This window comes from Mesitornis unicolor, unplaced genomic scaffold (assembly GCF_000695765.1).
Source record: "Mesitornis unicolor isolate BGI_N332 unplaced genomic scaffold, ASM69576v1 scaffold35174, whole genome shotgun sequence".
Classification (NCBI taxonomy): domain Eukaryota; kingdom Metazoa; phylum Chordata; class Aves; order Mesitornithiformes; family Mesitornithidae; genus Mesitornis; species Mesitornis unicolor.
Genome location: NW_010181392.1, coordinates 53,524 through 78,260, shown reverse-complemented (window position 1 = coordinate 78,260; position 24,737 = coordinate 53,524). Strand labels below are relative to the sequence as shown.

Genomic DNA, 24,737 nt, shown 5'->3' with positions numbered 1-24,737 from the left:
GTTATATTTCCAGCAGATATCTGGGAAGTTGCAGTCCCCTGCAAGTACAAGGGGAAGCAAGAAGGGAAGCTATCTGAGACTCAAACTCCCAAGCAAAAGTTCAAGCTACCAGGTAACAGAATTGTGTTTCTTTCTTTGCTTTCTTTCAAGGATCTTTCCATCCTGGGGACTCTTTTTGCTCAAAAACTCAGCTACAACACAACGGACACAATTCAAACCCCAGCCCAAAACCACCAGAAGTTTTAAAGCATTCTCCTAGGCACAGTGGCTTTAATTCCCTTGGAAATCACAGGTGACTAGGTTCAATTCCCTCACCTCTTCGGTTACCACCTTAATCTCTGTATTACTATACAGTAAGCAGGCATGAATATCAGTCTCCTGACATTCATGCAGCAGCACAAATATCTGCTCCATTTTGTTAAAAACATTCCTTTTAAAAACAAACACCACAAAGTCACCCTATAAGAGGCTCAATATTTGACTCAGCGTGAATTGCAGGGGAAGCAGGTGCCTGCTTATTTAGGACATCATCATCTGTACTACCTCTACAGTCACCTCAGAATCCTTAAAGAAAAAGCAGAGAAATGTCCCCCAGGGATCACTGACTCTTGCTGGTCACTGATGAAGGTTCTGGGGGTAAAGTTCCAAGCAGTTTTTAGACAAAGTCCTTGCCTGACCTGGTCTAGTTTTTTTAAGCAAAACTCTGCTCGTACTGTACATGGAAGACTTTATATGGAAAGTTATCCATAACCATACATTTCTGAAGAAATATTTCTATATGACATTTAGTACCATAGCAAAAAAGCGAAAACATTGAAACTGCAGTACTGAATCCTGAAGTCTAGTTTTCTGCCCCACTGAGAAGCCAGATGTATCATTTTACACAACAGGAACACAGGTGCAAGATACTGGAACTTTGCTGGCAATAATCTGCACTACTCAGTCGAGAATACAAACAACTCACAGTGCAATGTAATTTACATAGGGTAGACAAATACATAGGATAAAATCTTACCTCTCCCAGAGAAAAGTAATGGCGTGGAATTTGGGAATCAGGATAAACATTCTCCAGGTACCAGGAGAAAGGCTTGCACTGGAGCTTGCGTCTTAGTCCAAGTCGTGATGATATGTCCCCATAGTCAACTTTAGTAACTCCTGTAAAAACAAAAAAATTCTATTTAATGGCTGCTAGTAAACTTCCTATAATCCCACTTAATACAAAAGTGATTGGTATAATACACTGCTTGCATGAACAACTCTTTAGAAAGTCATCCTGACACAAAAAGAAAAGACTTTTTTTTTAATACACTGTTATGCTGTTTGTAATCCTCAGAAAGGACATGTCAGTCGCTACCTGTGACTTCTTTTTCCAGATAATTATACAGAAGATGGAATCACTGAATCTGTGCCACACATGGCAATTTCTTAGCTGTGGTTTGTGGAACGATTTGAATGCAATTGCTCACTAAGCTACCACAGGAGAAAGGCTGAAACCATTACAGTCACTAATGCCGTTCCATCCCCTGGGGTGGGGAACTGGGGTGTATATCTACACAGCATAACATAGCAGTCTCCTTTGGTGGAGTAAGGAGAATTCCATTGTAATTCAATTCTGTAAGCCAGGTACCACCTGCTGGACCCTTTATCATCAACTGCACAAAGAAACAGTCAGAGAGCAGCCTTCATACAGGGAACCAATCCTTTAATAATTCAGTATTTGTTCAATATAACGGCAGCATTTGCAGGAAGTATGTTCACCATTAGGACTGTTATCATTTTTTGTGGTATTTTCCTTGCCTCTTTTCTCCTTCGCTCCTCATTTATCAAAGTGCACATTCTTCCTGCATCTTCCTACCCCTTTATGGCTTTTAATTCCTTCTGAAAATTAATTTGTGCAAGTCTCATCTGCAAATGGGTTGAGTAAGATGTGCAAGATCAGTAGATATTTTTGTTTCACCAGCATTACGCACTGCTGTCATTAATACTCCAATAATATTAATTAATTTAGGGCAGGATTTTTTGTTTTAAGGCATCATGTTCTATTCTTTTTTTCCACACTACAGTCCATATCACAAAGGCCAAAAGCAACGCAGTACAAAAAAAAAACCTAAACCAAACAAAAGCCCAAACCAAAAAGAACAAAAACAAGTCCTAGCAATTTAAATTCCCCACAGAGACCACAAATATGGCTCAGCAGACCACTACACCTACAGATGTCCAGCTGCATACAATTTTCAGAAATCTCTCCACTTAGAGGACTGTAAACTACCTCTAAAACTGCTGACCTTTTGAAAATGAGTTTGAGACATTTCGAAGTTCACACACTGTGTTATTAATCAACCTGCCAGCAGATGGTGTATTTCTATTCAATTAAGACACATAACTGCATAATTTCAGATAAATGTTTGTAACTATCAATAAAAACATTAGTCATTTCAGTATTCCAGAAAGAAAATGTGCTAGCCAGGCTTTTGGGTTGCCTTCTCTCTCTCTCTCTCTCTCTCATTTTTATTTGTTTTAAACTAAAGACTTTCTAATAAAGATGCCAGAGAACAATACTGTTAAGGGAATCAGAGCAATGGAAAGTTTGGTTTTTTTTAAATGCAATTTTGAATAGTATGAATGCAATAGAACCTCAGAAGACATCAGTTGAGGGCTTTCCAGTCACAAAAGAATTCCCAAAACCAGAAAATACAGGAAAACCACAACAAAAAACCCCACCCCAAAACACTGCCCTATCTTCACCAAAGCAAGTATTTCCTCCAGCACTCTCTCAAGGCATGATGAAATAAGAGAAAGGCCATAGCAGCCACAGCCAGGTGTGCAGTTTTTAATTTCTCAGAGATAAAAAAGCAGCTGATGGATGAAGCAGTTCTCGTGCCATCCTTGCAAACAACCCTACCACACTCAAAACTCATCCGTCAGTTTGCTACACTGACCTTCAGAAAACAACACTGTTAAGGCTTTGTCACATCACTGAACGGCAATAAGAATTAAAGTCACAACCATAAAGAATTAAATGTAATTTTATGCTTAATAGGATACAAGCGTGCTCTTTCTTAAAGTAGTTTTAAATGTCACCATGTAGAAAGAAAAGTGCCAGCTGATTTTCCCTCCATTACAATGAAACAAAAAGCATGTGTTATGTTCCATGTAATCATTTTCAGTTCGAAAGTTTTTTTTAAAATCCTCTCTGAAAACAGGTCTGCACCAAAGCGTACACTGGCAAACAGACTACAGTTAGCATCAGGTTAGCAGGTGGACTGAAAGCAGAACTGGTTTAGTTGCCTTAGGAGTGGTCCCCTAACAAGGCTGAATTACTCTGTTTCCTAGGTTTCTGGTACCTTACCTATATTACTCAATACTAGCTTGAGTGTTCCTATACATTTGCACTATACAGTGCAGTGGCAGTTACTTAAGGGCAACAGTTCTTTCAAGGAAGCATATGGAAGCAAACTAGGAAAACTGCAAAACATAAAGCATATTAAAAAATTAAGTACACGTCTACATGATTTTCTCTAGAGACCAGTAAAATTTATATTTCACACACAACAGTGACATATACTTTCCAGTTGTTTTGCACTTGGTTTTAAAGGTTCAGCTAACCCAAATTCGATCAAATCATCCTCCCAGGAGACAATTATGCCAGACTCTACAGGTATGTGTATCATGAGAAAGGCAACCATGTCCACTAGTTCTTCTTTCAAATATTTAGGTTTAGTTCATTAAAAAAAATAATCAGAAATAGTATTTAACAGTACTTGCTACTGTTGTCTTTACTTGACCATGCAATATATTTTATTCTGCCCCACTCCCCCATCCTCTAATTACATTAAAAGCCTGGATCTCCCTGATGATTCTATTTGTCACACAGCTTGCTGTTTGCTGTAGGACAATCACTTCCCCCCCCACACACACATATGCTTACAGATGTACTCAAAAATACATATTGATATAGCAAAAACCCTCACATCAAGTCATCCAACCACATTATCACCAGTTATTTTGTACAAATGTAAGATTCTTTTCAGCACTTGCTTTTGCTGTCACTATTCTTGAAGAATACTCTGTCTAGTAATATTTGTCTTTCCTTATACCTTTACAAAAACATACATATAATGATGTCTATCAGTAGAATATTCCTCCTTCAGTTTAATTTTCTTTGCCACTTCACATTTAAGATTCCCATCAGCTGTGTTGCAAAAGTTCTGCTACCCTCAAAATTTCAAAAGAGCTAAAGATTTGCTTGCGAAGTTCAATGTGTGGCAATATATTTATGCTAAACTGCTTTGAAAAAAAAAAGCAAGATGTTTTCATCATTATTATAAATTGCTCAATCATTTTCAAAAGCACAGTACAAAAATTGTTTCATCTAAAGCAGTCTTCTGTTAAAAATCACAAAATTTGTTTTTATTTAGTATGATGGAACTCCAAATGGCTCTCACTCAGGTAATTCTACAATGCTGTCTTTTCAGGCCTTCTGCCTATCCACTTAGCCCCAGTGCAATGGAAGATAACTTCTGGGGCAAACTTTTGGTCAACAATAAAATTAATTTCCATACAACATAGATGAGGCTCTACCCAAGCCCATTGGAGCTGCTTTTTGGGATGCCTTCAGCTCCCCAGCTGGAATGCGAGAGGCTGCTGAATGACAAGGATGCATGCTGGGCAAGGAACAGGGGGTGCCTGTAACCCAGGCTCACATGCAGCATGGGGAAGGTATCCATACTTTGCCTCTAGGTTAAGAATACCAATAAAATCAACAACCATCAGTTTATCATTAATTAGTAGTGAGGAGAAGGTCAGGGGGAAGTAGCTGTGGTAAAACAGCCTAATGCTTTGCAGCTGCTGCTGTGGAAAGGGGCAGCTTTCCCTTGCTCAGCTTCAGCTTCCTGCTGCACCTCCTTTGCTGACACAGGTGCTAATTTAACCAGTAGAGAGCCAGCCCCCAGGGTGAATAATCCTGACAAGTTCAGCAAGTCGAATCAGTTGGCACAGATGAACAACCAACAAGTGAAGGACAGCGAAGCCCTATTGGCTGTCATGAAGAGGCACTCTCCTCACAGCAAGCTCTTGGACTGACACCACCATCTCGTGAAGCTTCACCTTGGATGATCCCATCCTAGTATTTCAGACTGGAGAAGATGATGAAAGGCCAACGCTAGAAATCATAAAGAAGTGGCAGAGTCCGCAGAACAGGCTGGCCAGAGCCAGGAATCAGATTGTTCACCTGCACGTGCTGGATCTGTTTTCTGAAAGCTGAAGAGGAAACAGTCTGGGAAACAGCACCATACTGTAACGTGTGATTATGAGGAAAACCGTTGGCTAATGAGGAAAGACTACAGCTAGTGCCATTACTGCCGGGGAGAATAGCTGTTCTGTGCAATGAGATAGGCTCGATTTTGGCTGAGCAGCATCTGCTGCAACACTTTCCTGCCCAATCTCCATCTGTACCCAACCACTTCTAGGCAGAGAGATGGCTTCTAAAATGCATGAAAGCTTAAAACAGACAAGTAACAATTTCTACTAGGCTGTACTTATTAAACAAAAAAGGATTACAGGCTTACTTTTCAAGAGGACAGCTTTCCATTTAACTACATTACATCAATAGAAAAAAGTCTCTTGAGTTCCAACCATTCAAGCAGTAAGCCTGTTTTTCCAGACAACACAGATTGTTACATGAAGTGAGAAAGCTACCTGAGAATCTTAGGTTTGTTTTCCTGGACCAATCCCTATCCCTCTGTGATCCACTATCTTAGAGGAGCAGAAGAGAAAGGATATAAAGGAGGAAACAAATTTCTTGTTAGCTAGGCTCAATGATGCTTGTCATTATATTACCTCCTTAAAAATCCAATTTTCTCATCCATGTCAACTAACGAGAAAAAAACATGAGTGCACAGAGGACTGGCTGTTTCCCTTGCTCATCTGCACCCAGGCTTGCAGACCAGCATCAGCTTAAAAATTCTCACCTTGCTCCTTGCAAGAACTCGTGACGCTGCCACAGTGATATTGAAACTACACACTGTACTAGCAAAGAGTTTCACAGGCTGCACACTGTGGTCTGCCAGAGGATCATTCTGGGTCATTCATTATTCTGCAAGAACTAAGTATTTAATTTTTTCTATTAGAAGGATACCTGGAAAAGCAGCATATGGCTAAATAAGCCAATGTAGCAGAGATTCACCGAGTTCCTAAGACAACCACAGGTCAGAAAGATGTACCGGAATATACACTGATTATATTTGTCATTAGCAGGTAAAACTGGGGTCTGCAAAACTCAGATAAGATTGGAGATACCAGAATAATAACAGTAAGGTGTTTGCAAACTTCCCAAAATAGTAATCCTGTCTAGTTAATGCCTACTGCCTCTCACAACTTACATAGATTTGGGTGGTGAGAGGCATGAGTGGCACTGAGTAAATTTCTGCATTCCTTCTCTGAACAATAGGTATTATATCACAGCTAAAATGAACCACAGTACAAACCACTCTCTCCACAGCCCCAGGCAACAAACCAATTTCAGAATAACTCAACTTATTCAGGTATTATATGATCCTATTCTCCAAACACTTGGAAATGCTAGCATCAAACTTTACTGCAGTGTCAATACAGACACAGGTACACAAATGAGATCGTGTGCCAGTCAGCAGGCACAGATGCTCTAATTGGAGCTCAGCAAGAACACATCCCTATCCACCGATCATTCAGGCTATTGGCATACAAACTATGCAGACATGCATCTTTTAAAAGGAAAAAGAATATACACTTAAGTTAGTTACACCATTTCAAAATTTTTACCATATTCTATTTTAAATTAAATTCTTTCATTCCTTTTCTCCAACAGGAGGAAAAAAAATATCCTATCAAAACAACAATCCTACAAAATTCAAGCAGTATAACTGCTTTTGTAACTTATGGTAACCACATGAAATGGAAGGACTACAGAGATTATACATAAAGTAAAAGAGCCTTATCATGGTGTTCAGTAATTTACATTTATTTTTAAGAATTAGGCTATTTTTATAGTTAGGTGTTCCAGCAACCTAGTATGTTTTAAAATCTAGCTTGACAAGGATGCGTAAAAGCAACCTTAACCAAAAATGATTGCACCTATTTATATACAACTTCTCTGAATATCTATATACATCATGTTTGAATTTATAATGCTTCATTAATAAAAACACAGAGCAACAACTATAAGCTGTTACCTTCTGATTTCACCTAGAAAGTTCTGAGTAGTAGCAAGAGTTTTTTTAATTCAAAAAAAACCCCTACACAGTCTTGAGTAATGCGTTCTCTTAAAACAAAAACCCACTATAAATCCACACAGTCATTTGTTCTCACAAGTATTCTTAAAACCTGTACTCTAAAATTTGACACTGTTCAGAATCATACTACATTGTATTACAGGTTTTAAGTTTCAATACTAACACAGGCTTATTAAGAGAGTCATAAGGAAATACTAGTTTTAAAAATAAGTCTTTGGAAATGCAGATGTGGCATAAAGAAATAGCACTTAGTATTTAAAGTTGAGTATCTCTCATGTCTCAGCTATTTAGAGAAGATGTCTTTAGCTACCCAAAGCTGGTACAACAAAAATATACTGTAGCAGAAAGTATATTCAGTGTATCCCAGGCTTCCTTTCTTTTCTTGAATTTTTTTTTTCCAGAAAGTTTGAGTTCATAGGAAATTTGCTCTATTTTACATCCTACCAAGCCAGAAGATCTTAACTTTTGCCACTCCTGCTCTACAGCCTTTCACTTAAATCACTTCTGATCTATTCAACTGGAATGCCTACAACTCAGAAGCCAAAGGCCAATCTGCAGCACACTGAGACACATCTGGATGGCCAGTTTTCAAAGAGCTCTGCTGTAGTGCTGATGTTCCACTGAGCTTCAATTCTATTGTACATGAAGCTCCTTCATAGATCATGTTCATGTTTTAAAGAAAAAAAAACAACAACAAAAAACCCCAAACAAAACCAAACCCAAAAAGACTTCCAAGAAACCAAACCAAACCACAACACACAACTTAAGGGCACACCTCTGACTAACACAGTTGTTTTTCAATTAAGACCTTCCTTTTCGTACATCTTACATCAGTTTTGTCTTACAAACTTTAAAGCAGTAACATTTTCATTTAAATACTCATGTTTTTCAAAGTAGTAACAACATTTTAATCCTTAATAGGTATTTCTTATAACCGAAGACTTGCTCACCTGGGGAAATGATGTAAAAAAAGTTTTTGAATTCATCCATCCAGACTTCTGCAAGCCGCCTGTTGTTTTTGTTGATTATCTGCCCTGTACCTCCTGGAAAAGTGTATGGTGTTGCTTTTCTGAACACGTGCCCAACATGTGAACAAGTTACTATTTCCAAAGTGCCACCACACTGCCAAATCTGAAAGTGACAGAACAATTATTGCATAAGCTTCAAACGGTTAAAAAAAGTTTTAAAACATCAATAATTCGCTTCTGCTCAAATTGGAGAAACAATATCAGTTGAAGATTAGAACAAGTACATACTGCATGGAAGAGAAATGTATGCCTGTTTCCTGCTCAACAGATAAAGACGCTCTACAAGGTCATGTTTACAAGGTCATGTAGCGATAGGATGAGGGGCAATGGTTTTAAACTAGAAAAGGGTAGATTTAGGTTGGATATTAGGAAAAAGTTCTTCAACATGAGTGTGACAGATCACTGGAACAGGTTGCCCAGAGAGGTGGTAGAGGCCCCATCCCTGGAGATATTCAAGGTCAGGCTTGACGAGGCTCTGAGCAACCTGATCTAGTTCAAGATATCCCTGCTTACTGCAGGGGATTTGGACTTCAAAGGTCCCTTCTGGCCCAATACATTCTATGATGCTATGCTCATAAGCCTGAGTAAGGTAGCAAAAGAAGTAGTATGTCAGGCCCCACAGCACTAATGCATCAGCAAGAAACTACTTTAGAGAGCTAGGCAAGCTGAAAGCGAAAGAAAGAAAAGGCTTGCATGAATCACAGGTGGTGATCTGCCCAAAAAAACCCATTATCAAATAGAATCTCCATAGGAAAAAACCAAAACATTCACTTCCCAAGTAAATTTTCTGAAAATATTTTCAATTTGATTTCAGACCTCTAAAGATGGCAGTGTCAGAAAGCTGAACTACTTCAGAAGTAGCCACCTATATACTCTGAGCTAATATGTAGAACAAAAGGAAATGGTTAATTCTGGTAGGAATAAAGGTGAGAACAGTGCTGGCTAGGTCCACATCCAAATGAACACGTGCAATCATTAAGTTAGGAAAAAGCAAGAAGAGAGAGTTTGTAACAGAGATGCTAACAATTCACTGACACATTAAACCATACGCTGATGCCATCACCCTTAACTTATGCTCCTGAAATAGCTTTTCCAACTGAACTCCTTTTAACACACGTGCAACCCTACTTCAGAATGACCATTCCAATCTTTTAATCACAAGGCTCTGGCAACTGTTCACCATGCACAGATACAGTCTTTGGGTATCTCCACTGGAGAGGCTTGTCAGGAAGCAAAGTGCTCATTGCAACAGGAGAGGACATAGATGCAGACAGCAGATCCTTATTTTACACAATTCAAGATGCACTGTCCTGAGTAATAGAACACTGAAAAAAAAGAAGAGTTTTACATACCCTAAAAGAAATTTCTAAGTTTTCTCCACCCCAAATATCCATTCCAGCATCATATGTTCCAATTTCCTGAAAGTAATCCCTGTCTATTGAAAAAAGACCTCCTGCCATTGTAGGTGTCCTGGGTAGAGGGGAAGACAAAAAACAGGCATCAGTCACTATGAAAACATAGACTTAAACACATTTCACACTTACACTGACAAAATGACTTTTTATTTCCTAAGTTCTTAAACATGTTCCTCCTCACTAGGATTCCATCCAAATTCAGTTACCATTGACCTACTTGCAGGCTCAAAATTTTCCAGAGATGGAACTAGTTAGTGACAGTTCTCCTTATTTTCTCACTTCAAATTGGAGTCCAGATAGAGAAACAGCCCCTAAAAAGCTGCTGCCATTCCTGAGAAAGACGTCTGCCTCCAATGATGGCAACTCATAAAAAAGAAACTAGTTTCTTACAGGAAATTTACACTTCTGTATAAATTGAAAGGAAGTATAAAAGAAAGTATTCTCAAAAAAGTTATGGGGGCCATGAAGTGACCTGCTTGCTTTCACTATTATTGCTTCATACCAGAAAATTGTACAGTCAGGGTTACATCCAGGTTATCTTTACAAATTCTTTATTGGTAGGAAAAAATAAGGCTGTGCTAGCTTCTCCTAACTTTAGCAACATCTCACAAATTTCCATTTCTTTAGTCAACAAATACACAATAGTTAAATTATATATTAGGCTGTCAATATAACTTTGTAGTTCAAGTATACAAATTAATTACACTTTTAGCATAAATGATATTCTATCACTAGTCATTTTCCCAAAATGCTTTGAGCTTTTTCTGAAAGACACATAAAATATAACCAAGGTTACAATCTAACTAAAAATTTATGTGTGTTTTGCCCCTAAAATGAAACTGGAGTGGGGGCAGGGTGAGGGAGGGGAATACAATTAGCCACATCCTGAGAAGACCTCTGGATTGCTTAAATGAAAAATACAAACAAAAATATAGTAAAACTCAACTTTATGTTAAGTAAATATTGCCCACTTTTCAGAACACTAATGTCAGAAAATTCAAGTTTGCAATTGTTAAAAAGTAAACGTTACACACAAGTTGTGTGTAAATTACCTTTGTCATAACATCTACATGGTACGCAAGCATAAATTCACCTCCTGTCCATGCACTTTGAAGGTGTTAAGCTTCTATAGGTATGCACACACACAAATATATACACACTTGTGCCAAAAAATAGATGCACCTTTTTCAAAATATTGTTTATTAGATTAAAAGATAAAAATAAGCTTCAATAAAACCCAGAGAGCACCAGTATAAAAACTAGTTAAAAGCTAATAATTTACCAGTAATTCATATAAAACTTAAAAATATTTCTAAAGTGACAAGCTGATTGCTTAATTTATTGCAACAGTCAATCCAGGTAAAACCTTTTATGCTTGTTCCTTCAACCAGACAAAACCGATGCTACAGCACAATTCATTAAGTACATACTTACACAATTAACCTAGAAAGGATATGAACAAACATCAGGTGAATATTTTAACCAATTTAATAATTTCTCATTACCTAACAGGAAGGGTTCGATCTCCTTTCCGTCGATCCATCTCTCTCTGAGGAACAGGATACCACCGAAAATTCAGCTTCCAGTTGAATCCACCATAGGTCATGTCAGAACCTGCCATATACTCAAAGGTGTCATCGCTAATTACGTCAATGATGGGGCACACTACTGTTCTCCTAGAAAAAAAACGAAATAACCAAAACCTATTAATTACAAGTGTCAAAAAGGTGTAGAGAGATCTAGTATTGCCAAAGTTGTATTTGCATTATTAGCAGTAATAAATACTCCTCCCTTTACAGGTGGAAAAAATTGATCACCACTTTCTCAGCGCCACACAGTGACTGTACAGAAATCAAGAGGTTTTGGTTTCTAGTTAAGTGGTCAAATTAACCTGCACGTTTTAGAAATTAAAACTTGGCCATTAGCTCTGGGGAAGCATTCCTATATACCCTCAAGACTAAAAAATCATAGTAATTGTTAACCAAGTATAACTACTGCATCAAAGTCAAGAGGCCTCCTTGTCCATTGTCCTGACATTACTAAGATGTATATTCACAGAAACTAATTCTAGTCATCTTAAAGACATTTAAGTACCATACTCAGGCTTCTTCTCACAGAAAGCTCTCTAAAAAGATTCAGGGGTTGCAAATACATGTAAAGGACTTAGTAGAGCCATTTCCACAAATTGTAACAATTTATGTATCATAATCGCAAAAAAGTGTATTAATGATAACTTACAGGTTAATATAATGTCTTAGCACAGTTCTGAGCAAAGATTCTTTATTACTTGTAGCTTTTTCATCATATTTTGTTAACATTGAATTTTAAAAGTGTTTTCTATCTATAAACATAAGAATAAAACAGATATGTAACACCATACTTAATATCTAGTGTGTTTAATATGTTGTTTACTAGCAGACTAGTGTGCAACTACAGAGCTACTGCTCAGATGAATGAACGTTTTATAAAGGAAACTATTCTCTCACTTATGGGGTTTTTCCCCCCCTCTCAATATAATTTCCATCACACTATCATGGATATAAGTGTTGCAAATATTGACTTATGATAGAAATATAAAGCTATGCTACTGTAGTCTAGATCAGTATGACTCCAGTAACTATTCTAAGTTTAGAAAATTCTACATCCGTGAAGAGACCAAGTCACAGCACAGAATTCCACAATACAAATATGTTAAAAAAATAAAGAAATCACAACAAGGACCTGAAAACAGTAAACCTGACAGCTCTTGCTCACAGTGTTAGTGTTACATGAGATCAGGGCTCCATTTCTTCCTCAAGAGTATCTTCTCCAATTCATGAAAGAATGGGACAAGCTGCAGACAGAAGACTCAAATTCCACTGCTCTCACAACTCCATTCATACTCAGGGGTCCTACTATTTAACATATTATCCCATGCATCCCAATATAAGCTTCACTTTAAATCAAGCTTTATTTTTTAAAAGTTTTACTGAAGTAGCCTTTAATCCTTGCACCAATGAAAATTTGTTCAGCCCTTCAGAAAGTGGGTATATGCTTGTAGGTTATATTGTAATACTTGGAACAGTTCCTAATAACCAAAAAATCCAACATGGCCCAGTAGATGGATAATTACCTGTCAGCTTTGATCCTTGCCAGCAGAGGTTCAAGCCAGCCTACTGTACATTCACAATGAGCATCTAAGAAGGTGATGACCTGGCCTTTAGAAGCAGCAGCTCCCTTTAATCTTGCTCTAATCAATCCAGAGCGCTGCTCCATTCGAATCACATGAACAGGTACTTTTAATTTTTTCACATAATTCTCCAGTGGTCTTTTCAAGAAGTCTGCAAAGACAGATCAAAACCATGGAAACAGTCAGTTATATAGTTCAGTTTTTTTCTTTTCCTGATGAAGGGACTTGAATTAAGAGACATTTCCCCATTTCTTTCCTATCCTTTTCCTACTTTCTCAGCTCACTTCCTCTGCTGCTTATTTTATGCTTCACAATATGCTCTTCCACATCTCCGTGTGTTTTCACTTGCTAGAGCAGGAATTTCTTCATTATGGGGAACACAAAAATGAAGACAGTGTAGAACGGTTTCTTACACAGAAACCAGATGGGATAGGCAAGTCTTTATTATTGAGTAGATGTGATTCTTACTTTTAAACACATATGTATAAGTGTTCTTGGACAGAAGACTTATCCACCAAGAAAATACAGAGTATTATCCAACTAGCTGAACATAATGAATTATCTCCAACAGTAATGTAGCTTACAGATAATTTCTTTGCAAGCTGTTTAAAACATGACAAAATCCATTTTTCAATTGTGCTTTCTCTAGATTTTTCTGGCTAATATATTTTCTATAAAATGATCACTATAACACCTAAAACCAAAAATAAAGGCAAAATCGGCTATACATAAATGAGTATCTGTAATACCAACAAACCTCACCTTAGCTGAGGAAAAATTATTCAAAATATAATGCCACAACTGACTACCATATGCCTAGAGACTCAAAATTACTTGCGTTACAGAGAGCTGCCAAATTAACAAATTTCCCACTGCCAGGCACAGTTTTTGTCCATCATGAAAAATTAGACTATGATGGATGATGCCAAAGGAAGAACAAAGACTTGAGGGGGAATGCAACTGACAGTCACAGAAACAGCCTCCTGTAATAACTTTCATGTTTTGAATCTGTAAAAACAGGCAAAATAGTCTTATAACACAGCTACGAAATATATTAGATTATAGACTCAAAGCACATGAGGATTGTACTATAACAGTGCAAAGCCTGTAGTAGGTTTTAGTGTAAGATAGTAAGTACCTCATACAAGAATAAGTGTGACACTGGAGGGGGGGAAAAGCACAGCATGAACTCTTGGAGGCTGTTTTGTAAATCTCAAGAGGCAGAGCTGACCTGAGGGTGATTACCATTCCTTACCACTGCTCCGGATGACTGAGTTCTAATTGCCTCCTCATTTTTATTTTGTGCATTGTTGGACTGTCACTTAAAACCCACAGAAATAAGTTCTGACACATCTTGAAAGCTGAACTGTGCTAGAAGAGCCTAACAGTTTGATACATCTTAAATGTTCGTCTCCAGAGAAACTCAAAGCAAGTTAATTCTTATTGTGCATATTAACAGAGGCTCAAATGAATAAATGCTTATTAGTACAAACCAAGTGTGCACGTCTGAACATTTTGCAGGCTTTTTGGGGTTGAGCACAAACAGAGATCATTTGGCTGACTGAGTCTGTAGCAAATATAATCTCATCTCTTTACAGTGTAGCATTCAAAAGCCATTATTTTAACAAAACTAGTATTACGGAAATGTTTATAATTTTAACGTATATGGCTTCCATGAGATACACTAAGAGAATACAACGGTGAACCATCTCTCCCTATGCTAACCATCTCATGAGCAAGTCACACAAATCAGCATGTTCCTCTGCACACTGTAGGTGTAGTACTGATAAGCTTTTCATGTAGCTCTAATCACTTAAAGCCGAATGAACACGGGCTGTGACATTGGTCCTTGAATGCAGTTACATTAACAGGATGGTAAAATTCTGCCAGGAGGAAGAGAGAAAAAAATTTTAATAATACAACTACAGCCAGTTAAAAACTAGCACAGAATGGAAAGTTACATTACAGAAAGTCATGGTCAACATATGCACAGAAAAAAAATCTTAAGTCCTATCTACATTTTCTATATAAAGTATTTCAATTTTCCATTTACCTTTTTGAGCACTTTTCAGATTTTTTTCTCAAAGAAACAGTCACAAAGATTTGAGAAGTGTTTTTACTATGGAAGGAATAGAGTTAAGAACAGCCCTCCTCCCATGTATAACCATGTCCATAAAAATACTAACTACCACCTTGTTCAGAACTTCAGAAGGCAGTCTTTCCAGAAACAAAATATTGTGCTACGTATTCATTATATGCCCTTAAATTATTACCAGAAATTCACCAAAATGAGCAAAAAGGTAAAGTTCGACACCCCATCTGTACAAAAGCATAGAAAACTGGGGCATCAAGATTTCTGGTGTTTCTCTGCTCTCAGCAGTTCGAGCTAAATGCTCAAATCTAAGCAGCATATTTTTTCTCCAGAGCACTACACAGCAAACTGCTCTTTAGTTCAAGTAGCAAGAGTCTAGAGTTTTGGACTAGTCATTCATCCAGAAACTGGTAACAGCTTCTTGTAAGATGAGACTTGCTTTTTTCTTTAAAAAAAAAAGAGTATTTGAATAGTCTTTTAATGCATGGACTACATTTTGGCCTACAAGAAATGCCAGAATCAAGCGGTACAGATGATTTTCTATACAAAACTATTGGTGATATTTATACTAAATACTATATTAAACACTCAAATGAGAAGTATTATGCATTACAAAGTTAGTTGTTTACAAGTGATCCAGGATGACAGCTGAGTAAATTTTTAGCATGGCCTCATACACTTCAGAGAATGAGGTTTTGATAATATACAAAAAACTCCAAACCACAAATATTTCTACTTGGGGAAAAAAATAATGCACGTTTTTTCAGAGGCATAACTTCAGTTTCATTTCACTCTTTCTGCTGAATATTCCTTTCAAACTTTTTCTGTATGAAAAGGGTATATAATTTGACCTAGGACTACGGACAGTTTAAAAAGCATATTCTGCAGTAGCAGCGGAACTAAAAAAGCGAAAGCAGCAAATATATTCAGTTAAAGTACGTAAGTTGAAAAATACCTTGCCAATTCTATTAGAGTCACATTTATATGAATATAAATGAAAAAAATAAGTTTCAAACTTGTTTTTATTAAACTACAATAGAACAGTGATAGATCAAGTACAAGCATGCAAACACAGTTTTAAGAAGTGTGAATACTTTTACAAGACATGATTGGCAGAAATCTAGTTTTGGTTACTTTGCTTTGATCTGTATCTGTATAACTAACTTCTGTGAGCATATTCTATCCTGATGCAATCTGCCCACCATGCTTGGCCATTCAGTGCTGACCTAGTTTTAAGTACTGACTAATCCTGATTTCTCCTGTTTTGTTTTTTTGTTGTTGTTTTTGTTTTTTTAACTAGTTACCAAAGGTCTGTACTTAAAAACCAAACATGGAATTCTGATCAGTAACTGGAGAAAAATGCTACATATATGTCTTGTTTCTCCAAAGCTTTGCTTTTCAGTGTAAATAAGCGCAAGATATTATGCAATTTTATTCTTATAAGAGCATGACACTAGCAGGTACAAAGTGTGCTTCAGGCAGACTGAATGCTTACTTTATTCCAATTAAACTGACTCTGATGGTAGAATTCAAAATACACTACTCGGGCTGAACATTTTCTTTTTCTGGAGAAGTCTGCTGTTTTAGCTCAACACAAACAGAATGCTTAAGTAGCATATGATAAACTCTTCAAATTCTCAGGCATCATACCCTTCCATTTTGTTTAATGTAAAAGCATGCTTGCTTACATAACAACAAGTTTTTGGAAAACAAAACAAAAAAACCTTTCAGTAATTGTTGAAAATAACTACAAATAAAAGATGCCTGAGTGATCTGAAATGAAGATCACAGATTTCAAAACTAAGTATCGGAACACATTCAATGACACCACCAAAAAAAAGTCTGAAATGCTGTATTTTTCTACCTGGAATTAAGTTACCTTGATTTTATTACCTAACCCAAACCTAGACACAGAAAAGTTATATAGATAAAGCCACACGCTTCTTTAACAGGACCATAATTCTGTTTCTTAATGAGAACATGGCTATTGCTATGTTAAAATTGATTTTTTCTAAAACAGAAATTGAAGAGACAAAACAGAAGAAATATTATGTCTACATTATTTTAATATTACCTTGCTCTATTTCTAGGTCATACTGAAAAATGACCTGTCACAATTCATCACTAGCACTGATGTGAATTGGTGCCAAGGACTGTTTTGACAAATGAAACAAAGCACACTTGAAAAAAGCTTTTATCTTCCTTGCAAGAGTCTGCGCACAAAAGCTAACTAACTAAAACAAATGTGCCATCTCTGTTTCAATAAGGAAGTATACACCTGTGCAATAACCTAGTATAGGCACTCAGAATCCAAGTATCAGCATCCGTATTAAAAAGAGGATTGTTTCCTGGGAACAACGCCAAGAGAGTTGAGCAGTTTCACACGTATTGGAACCAAAAATATACCGAATTTTTATATAAAGGTCAAAAAAATACAAGAAATTGTGGGGTATAATTACAAATTTCTCACAAGTGAAGACAGTGAAAATTTCATCTTACGCCTTTCTAAAAGCAAATGTTAATCACACCTCTCACCTAACCTGGAACAAACATGCTTACGTGATGGCCTTGCATTCCTTCTTTGCTGCCCGAGCATAATTGTGTTTAAGGCCTCTGTCCCTTCATCCAAATCACACTGAAATCGGCTGAAGTGGTTAAGTTAGTATTAGGTAAGAAAGCAAAAGCTTTCTTCTCGGTCTGAGAGGGGAAAGCAACACAGACTGAAAGTGCAAACACAACCTGAGTGCATGAGCTATGTATGCTTCCTTAGGAAAACAGGCTTGCCTGAGCTCAGTTAGCTGATATGATCACAGAATCACACAGAATCACAGAATATTAGGAGTTGGAAGGGACCTTGAAAGATCATCCAGTCCAACTCCCCTGCCAGAGCAGGATCACCTAGATTAGGTTGGACAGGAATACGTTCAGGCGGGTCTTGAATGTCTTTTTTCACTGCTACACAACCAGCTGTACTCTAAACCTACATAGTTTGCAATACGTCAGCTAATATGCCATGGCATCCTACACACATGCAACCTGAAGAAATTCATACTTCCTACCACATTAAAGATGAAGAGCAAAAATCTACTTCTAAAGTTCTTCAGCTACAAAAACTGTTAACCATTGTAATGGTTATCGAATATCATAAATCCTCCTGTTAACCCATGTAATCCATGCACCATAATGCTACTTAGACTATATGATCTGAAATGCAGTGTCTGTCTCCATACACAGCTCTTGTTTGGACAGATCCTGTTGTTTGGGCAACAGTCAGCCATCTTACTCTGAAGCTGGAAATACCATCAGCAGCAGAATATAGATTTTGCAGCACTAGAATCAGAAGCATCAAGCAGAGATGTCAGCGTGTCGGCTGTAACACCCTCCCATGACTAAAGCATGGGAATTCCTGCCGATAGAGGTAACAGTCTACAATGGTGGCTGCCAAGATTTTTTTCTAGTGTCCTACCAGCTATCAGTCCCAGTGGAAAACTTTAAATGTAGAAATATATTAGAAAAAAGTGATTAAATAAAAAAAAATATAAAATTTTTAGATTAAAAAAATCACAATACACTCATCTCCATTTACAAACACAAGTAAAAAAAAAACACCCTCAAGAGACACTTAATAATCTATACTGCCGAGGAAAATTAAGCAAGGAACAAACCAAGTATCAACTGAAATAAAATATCAAGTATTGTCTAGAATATTATTTTTATTTCTACTACACTGTAATTTACAAAAACCATAAAAAGTAAAGTCTAAATAAAGTTATTTTAAGAAAAAATCAGCTTCAAGTTTTGTCTATTAGTTTCATTACACATGGAAAGTTTCATTCTGTAGCATGGAGTTCTCATCTAGAGCACTAGTTATTAAAAAGTGGAATCTCTTCCTGCATAGAAACTGAACTTTAACTTCCCATAAACTGAATAATCAAAATTAGTATCTCCAAATGCCAGGCTTGATGGTGGTAGTGATAGTAAATTCGGATGTGTGTGAGGAACAGAGTTGCCTTTGCTATCATTCACCATGTGATTTAAGTATTAAATGCCTTCAAGCTTTAGGAACATTCAGAAATGCATTAAAATTCTAAATGCAAAACTTGAAAGCTGTACATCCACTAGAAAACACAAACACTACACTGTCAACAGAAAAGTAAACAGATAAACTTACAGTAGCTTTCAGTGGAGAATGACCCACCTGTATTTCAAAATGGGTCTTCCCTGCCCCAACTACTGTGTTTTGCTGAGGAGAGCTAAGCCTGTAGAAAATCAGCCTGAATTTTTGTAGTAAAAAGAGCAGGAAACTAAGGCTTCAATGTTATCATTACCTCTTTCACTGGCATCATCAACAAGGACGATCTCTTCCAGCATGTGTCGCGGTGACCGGTTTATCACGCTGTGAACAGTTCGCAGCAGCGTGCTCCAGGCCTCATTGTGAAAAACAATGACAACGGTGGTCGTGGGGAGGTTGTCTGCATACACCTTCGTTTTACACCTACAAACAAAGATAAGGCACAGATTTGTACAGGCCAAGCCTTCACTTAGAACTGCCGTTTGGAGTTTAATTCTGAGTATCAGTGCTAATGTTTGTGGTATATCAAAGTGGTATGGCAAAGGGGCAAACGGTGCACAGATTCACATTTTTACCTAAAAAACATCCTGGCTTTTATGTATACACCTATTTATACACATCCTACCACTAAGAAGAACACCATTTCAATAACCAATTCTGGAAATGAAAGAGACCTCCATAATACTAACACGTATCGATGATAACACATTCTTTATTGCCACTACCCCTTGTTTTGAGAAGGGCAGTATGTCCAGATACACTCATCCAAGCCCTTAATTTAGGCTTGCATTCCCTCAGAGGGTAAGGGAGAAAACCTAGTACTGTGATGGGGACAAAAAAAAAAATAAGGGAAGTAAATGAAATAAAATTATAAAAAAACCACACATATATAAAAACAAAATAATAACAAGAAGAGGTAAAGAATCCTGAACACTGTGTTTGAAAAAAGCCAAGACTATATGCAAGCTACCTGTAATATTGGTGAGTTAAGTATATTTCATAATTTAATGTGTTTATATTCCACATATTACACAAAGAAGGTGTTTTTTTTCTCCTCACTGTACACATGTTGGAAGTGCTCTAAAGATTCATCAAATTAAAAAAGAATTGTATACACATTCTAGTTAGCATGTAAGACCATAGGTTTAGTTCTCTTAAAAGCATATAGAGGACATTTATGCAAAATATGACATACGCTCCAAGCAACCCCACATGCAGCCAACGTTCACATTCCACAGCACTATTTTAAAAATAAGTGATATTTTCAGCACATCCTAGAAAAATCAATATCCTGTACATAAAGTACTCTTAACAATTCTGCTCTAAAAAATAACCATGCAAATTTAAGTGTTGTCTGCACAGATCTGTTCCTCCTGCACATCCAAAATCACACATGGAACCTTACATAGGATTAGAACAGGTTGCCCAGGGAAGCCATGGATGCCCTCTCTCTGGAAGTGTTCAAGGCCAGGTTGGATGAGGCTTTGGGCAACCTGGTCTGGTGGGAGGTGTCCCTGCCCATGGCAGGGGGGTTGGACTGGATGAGCTTTAAGGTCCCTTCCAACCCAAACCATTCTGTGATTCTATGTTTCTGTGGTACTAAATCCTTTACGAATCAAAGCTAGAGAGATATACGTAGATCTGAAACACAAGGAAAACACTGAAGTGGAAAAAGAAATATATTCAATGGAGCTTCACTAAAAAAAAAGCAAGCTTTTATTAGATCCCAAATGACCAAGTCAATTCACTGTAATGTAACATGATCTAAATGTTATTAAAATATATTAACAAGTATTCATGACTATCACCTTAGAAGCAGTGCTGTCTGAGAGCTGGAGAAGTACATAGAGCATATGCTCTACACTAAATATATAAAAACAATACTGAAGGAACAGCCTGCCAATACAGGATCATGGTGCCAGTATCTAATTCCACCCCAACCAGTGACACCAGGAATGTCAGTCAAAATTGGGCTCTAAACATGTTTGTTTTTTTTTTTAACTGTTGGACAACTTGGACAGCTCTCATAACACACCGGCATTTCAGCTCTGAGGTGGTGACAAAAGCCCAGCGTGCACCGAGATCCCAGAAAAGATCAGCAAATCCAGGTACAGCTGAAGAAAAGAGCTTCTGCGGAATCATGTTTCATTTCTGAGAATTGAAGCAGTAGGATCAGGCACGATACAATTATGGCCAAATTTCATTTTTCACCGCACTGAAGTGAACAACATAAAATGATTAGGGAAAGCAGCCACATATCCCTATGTTTTGCAATTTAATTAATGTATTAGAAAAGACCCGTGAAGCACACCAACTGTGTTATCATCTGAAAAATAAAATAGCTTTTCAGAAAAATGCTGTGAATTTGAGACCAAAAATTCATAAACTAAATTTTTTCCTCATGCTCGTCACTTGCTCAGCCTGTTTTGCTCCTTTAAAACCAAATTCTTCATGTTTTATTCCTTCTGCTGCAGTGCTCCCTGGACCAGAAAATAAAGGTCTGACTACAGACCTTCAGCTACAGTAGTAATACAAATCCACCAATTGTTCCTCTACTTTTTGGCAAAACAGCTGTAAAAAAGTTGAGAGAAGCCTGTTAGCAGTTCTCAGTGAAAAGCAGTCACAATGTGCCATTCACCAGGAACATCTTGCTGGGATGGCCACAGGAACTACTATTGTAATGTGAAATCTCTCGTGTCCAGCCTTGCCTTTTGTTATGGTTTTACAGAAGATGTTATTTTACTAAGCTCAGATCAGTGAGTTGGTATGAAACAAAAGCCAGCCAAGTGATCAGGACTACCGTGTTTATAAACCACTACACCATCTGAAGTACAAATATATCAAAACATTTAAGATTAATCTTCAAAGGGGAACCTTTTAGCACAAAGAGGAAGGCTTATAGGATTTTTTTTGGGACACCCTCCCCCCTGCAAGGCATTCCCACTGCCCTGTCCTGCAGAAGCTGAACATCCTCCTATCCATAACAAGATTTGCCTATTCTCACATCCAGGGATCAAGCCCTTCTGGGGTAACAATTTAAGAGTGACCCCAGACTGGCTTGTTTACCAATAAGTAACCATAAGTAAGTTGCCATGCATAACACAAGCGTGTTTAGTAACAAAACTAGCTGGGAACTTTTAAAAATGCTATTCAATAAAGTCTCTGGTGTGACGTTATTCTGGAAAGATTCACTGATGCAGGCAGGATAAAAGAAAGAATTAACAGTATGAGATCTGATTTTAAATACTGCTTTTACCTGTCATTCCAGATATACCTTTTAGCTGTATTTGGACACATTTTTGTGAATAGATACAAATAAAAACCTCCTGGTATTAATTTTGAGAACACTGACATACACTCCTTCCCTCCCCCACTCCTCCAAACATATTGCTGCAGAACAGAAGACAAATAAAATAGAAGAGTTGATACCTGTGAATAGAGCATTAGACTTTGCTGTAAATCTCATGTTTTATCCTTAGTAATAAACACCTAAATTAAGAATCCTTTTTGTCTTTCACTTGAAAACTAATTACCCCAGAAAGGGATTACTATGGAATTTAAAGTACAGCATTAGTTTCAACCAACAGTTATGCAACATTAGTAGCAGAATATAACCATGAGGGGTATGACACACGGTATGAATTAAGGACAATTTGAATTTTAATTCACTACCAATACATTACGTTCCTTTCATTGGATCATGCCTCAAACAGTTTTAAAATTGAGTGCATAATATTAGGAAGGCATACCCTCTCCAGCAATTTAATGAAGACTCCAAACAGCAGCTGAGAATGTCTACTTCACACGGAACGCACTGTCCTTCCCTTAATCTACAGCATCCATCATGCAAACTCTTGGCTAATGTGACTCCATATATTATTTAGATTGTGGAAACTCCCCAGAAATGTCTTTTTTTTTTTAAATGCAAGCAGAGACTTACTGCCCTATTACCTAAAGACACAGAAAAAGAATAGGCCAGTTTGTTAAAATATGATCGAGGCAAAAAGTCTAATGAGTCTACATTTCTTGATGTACCCATTCCAACGCTCAAAACAGTAATATTCTTTATTTCATAGCAAGTCTCCCTCTCATGCACACTGAAATCCCCAACTTCAGCTGCATTAGTCTGCTAGTCTTCACTAATATTTGATTTCTTGTTTTCACGTGATTAGGAAATAAAATGAAAGACAAATTAGGAAAGAAAATTAACGTTATTAAAGATCTTTAATGTCCCATAAGATTTAAAAAAAAAGTTTACGAGCTATACAATTAAAAGTTGTGACGGTTTAAGCCCAGAGGACAACTAAGCAGCACGAGGCCTGTTCGCTCACTTGTATCCCCCTGCTGCCCCTGGCTGAATGAGGAGAAGAAAATACAACAAGAGCTCATGGGCTTAGACAAAGGATAGGGAGGGTTTGCTCAGCACTTAAGGTCATGGGCAAAGACAGACTCAACTTGGGGAGAAAAACAAATAATTTAATTTGTTACCAGTAACAGCAGAACAGAATAGTGGAAGATACCATCAGATCTTTGCATAAGTTGCCTAAGGCTTCTCCATTATCGTGACTTTTTGTGAAGATGTTAATTGAATCTTATATAGGAGCTCTGCACATTTTAGACAGGGAGATGTTTAGGAAAAAAAACAAACCTGGGGGAGCATTTTATTAAATGAATTGTGTTTAGCCACTTGAAAACTACCTGATGCTACTTCAAGTGCACCTGATGACCCTGTGAACAAACTGCCTTCCTCTTTTCTCTTTCAGCCCAGGGCACAAGTAGCCCACAGGAGACACTACAAAAATAACTTAGAAGAGACACCGAATAAGACAATTCCATCCAAATAAAATTACACTGTTAAACCTCAGAGACTAAATGCTGCTTCAGCACAATCTTGCAAGGGAACAAGACAACTCTCCATCTTGTGCTTCCTACAGCAGCACAACCACATATTCTCAACCCTCCTTCACATTTGGCAGAGCTGGAAGCCTCTCACTTCTCTCACTCCAGCAAAGGAAAAACATACTTCACCACTGCAAGGACAGAAGCAATCTAATGGGTGATCTTACAAGATCCTTCATTTGAATTCCTCAGAAGGTGAAATTCTGCTGATATCTATCTGCTCTGCTCGGTGCCTAACTTTGAGATCAAGGCTTACCTACTCTAACCATCAGCACCAGGAACTCGGGACACCACCCTTCACTATCCTAACGCCATTTCTTTCAATCCACTATTGAGACTTTCACAAACTCTTCAAATGTTACCTTAAAGTGCAATTATGCAGTCATTTATTACAGTATAGCACTTGGCATTTTATCAATACTGTGAAATTGTATTAACGGATCCATTTACGTAGAAATTATTCCTAAAACCCAAGATTGAGCGCTACAAGATATTGTCATCTCTTGAAACACAAATACTTACAACAATGTTAGCAGTGATCTGTTTGCACACCCTTCAAAGTCATGCTAAATAATTTTTGACAGTAATGTAATAAAATGGGATTTAATATCCTGATAGATCTTATGCACTTCTGTTTCATAGGCTAAAGAGTCACACCACAAAAAAAGCTGCAAACAAGGTAGATGTCTTGTAGGAAATAAATTATACACTAGCACGACGTTTACGTAGTGACACACAATGAGGAAAACTTTATTCACTGAGGCAAAACATGAAACAAAATATTTAGGTCACTG

At 37.4% G+C, this 24,737-nt stretch overlaps 1 protein-coding gene across 1 annotated transcript in view; it reads right to left on the bottom strand.

Annotated features, from left to right (window-relative positions):
- Positions 1–315: 315 nt before the first annotated feature.
- GALNT1 (polypeptide N-acetylgalactosaminyltransferase 1) overlaps positions 316–24,737 on the bottom strand; it is a gene marked incomplete at its 3' end in the record, with an annotated part of 54,028 nt that continues 29,606 nt past the window's right edge. Inside the window, exons 4-10 of the mRNA XM_010183416.1 lie at positions 19,301–19,467; positions 12,824–13,031; positions 11,217–11,387; positions 9,649–9,766; positions 8,219–8,399; positions 1,016–1,155; positions 316–459 (exon numbers count right to left, since the gene is read on the bottom strand). Of these exons, the coding sequence (XP_010181718.1) occupies positions 316–459; positions 1,016–1,155; positions 8,219–8,399; positions 9,649–9,766; positions 11,217–11,387; positions 12,824–13,031; positions 19,301–19,467 (1,129 nt within the window). The remainder of the gene's footprint in view (positions 460–1,015; positions 1,156–8,218; positions 8,400–9,648; positions 9,767–11,216; positions 11,388–12,823; positions 13,032–19,300; positions 19,468–24,737) is intronic.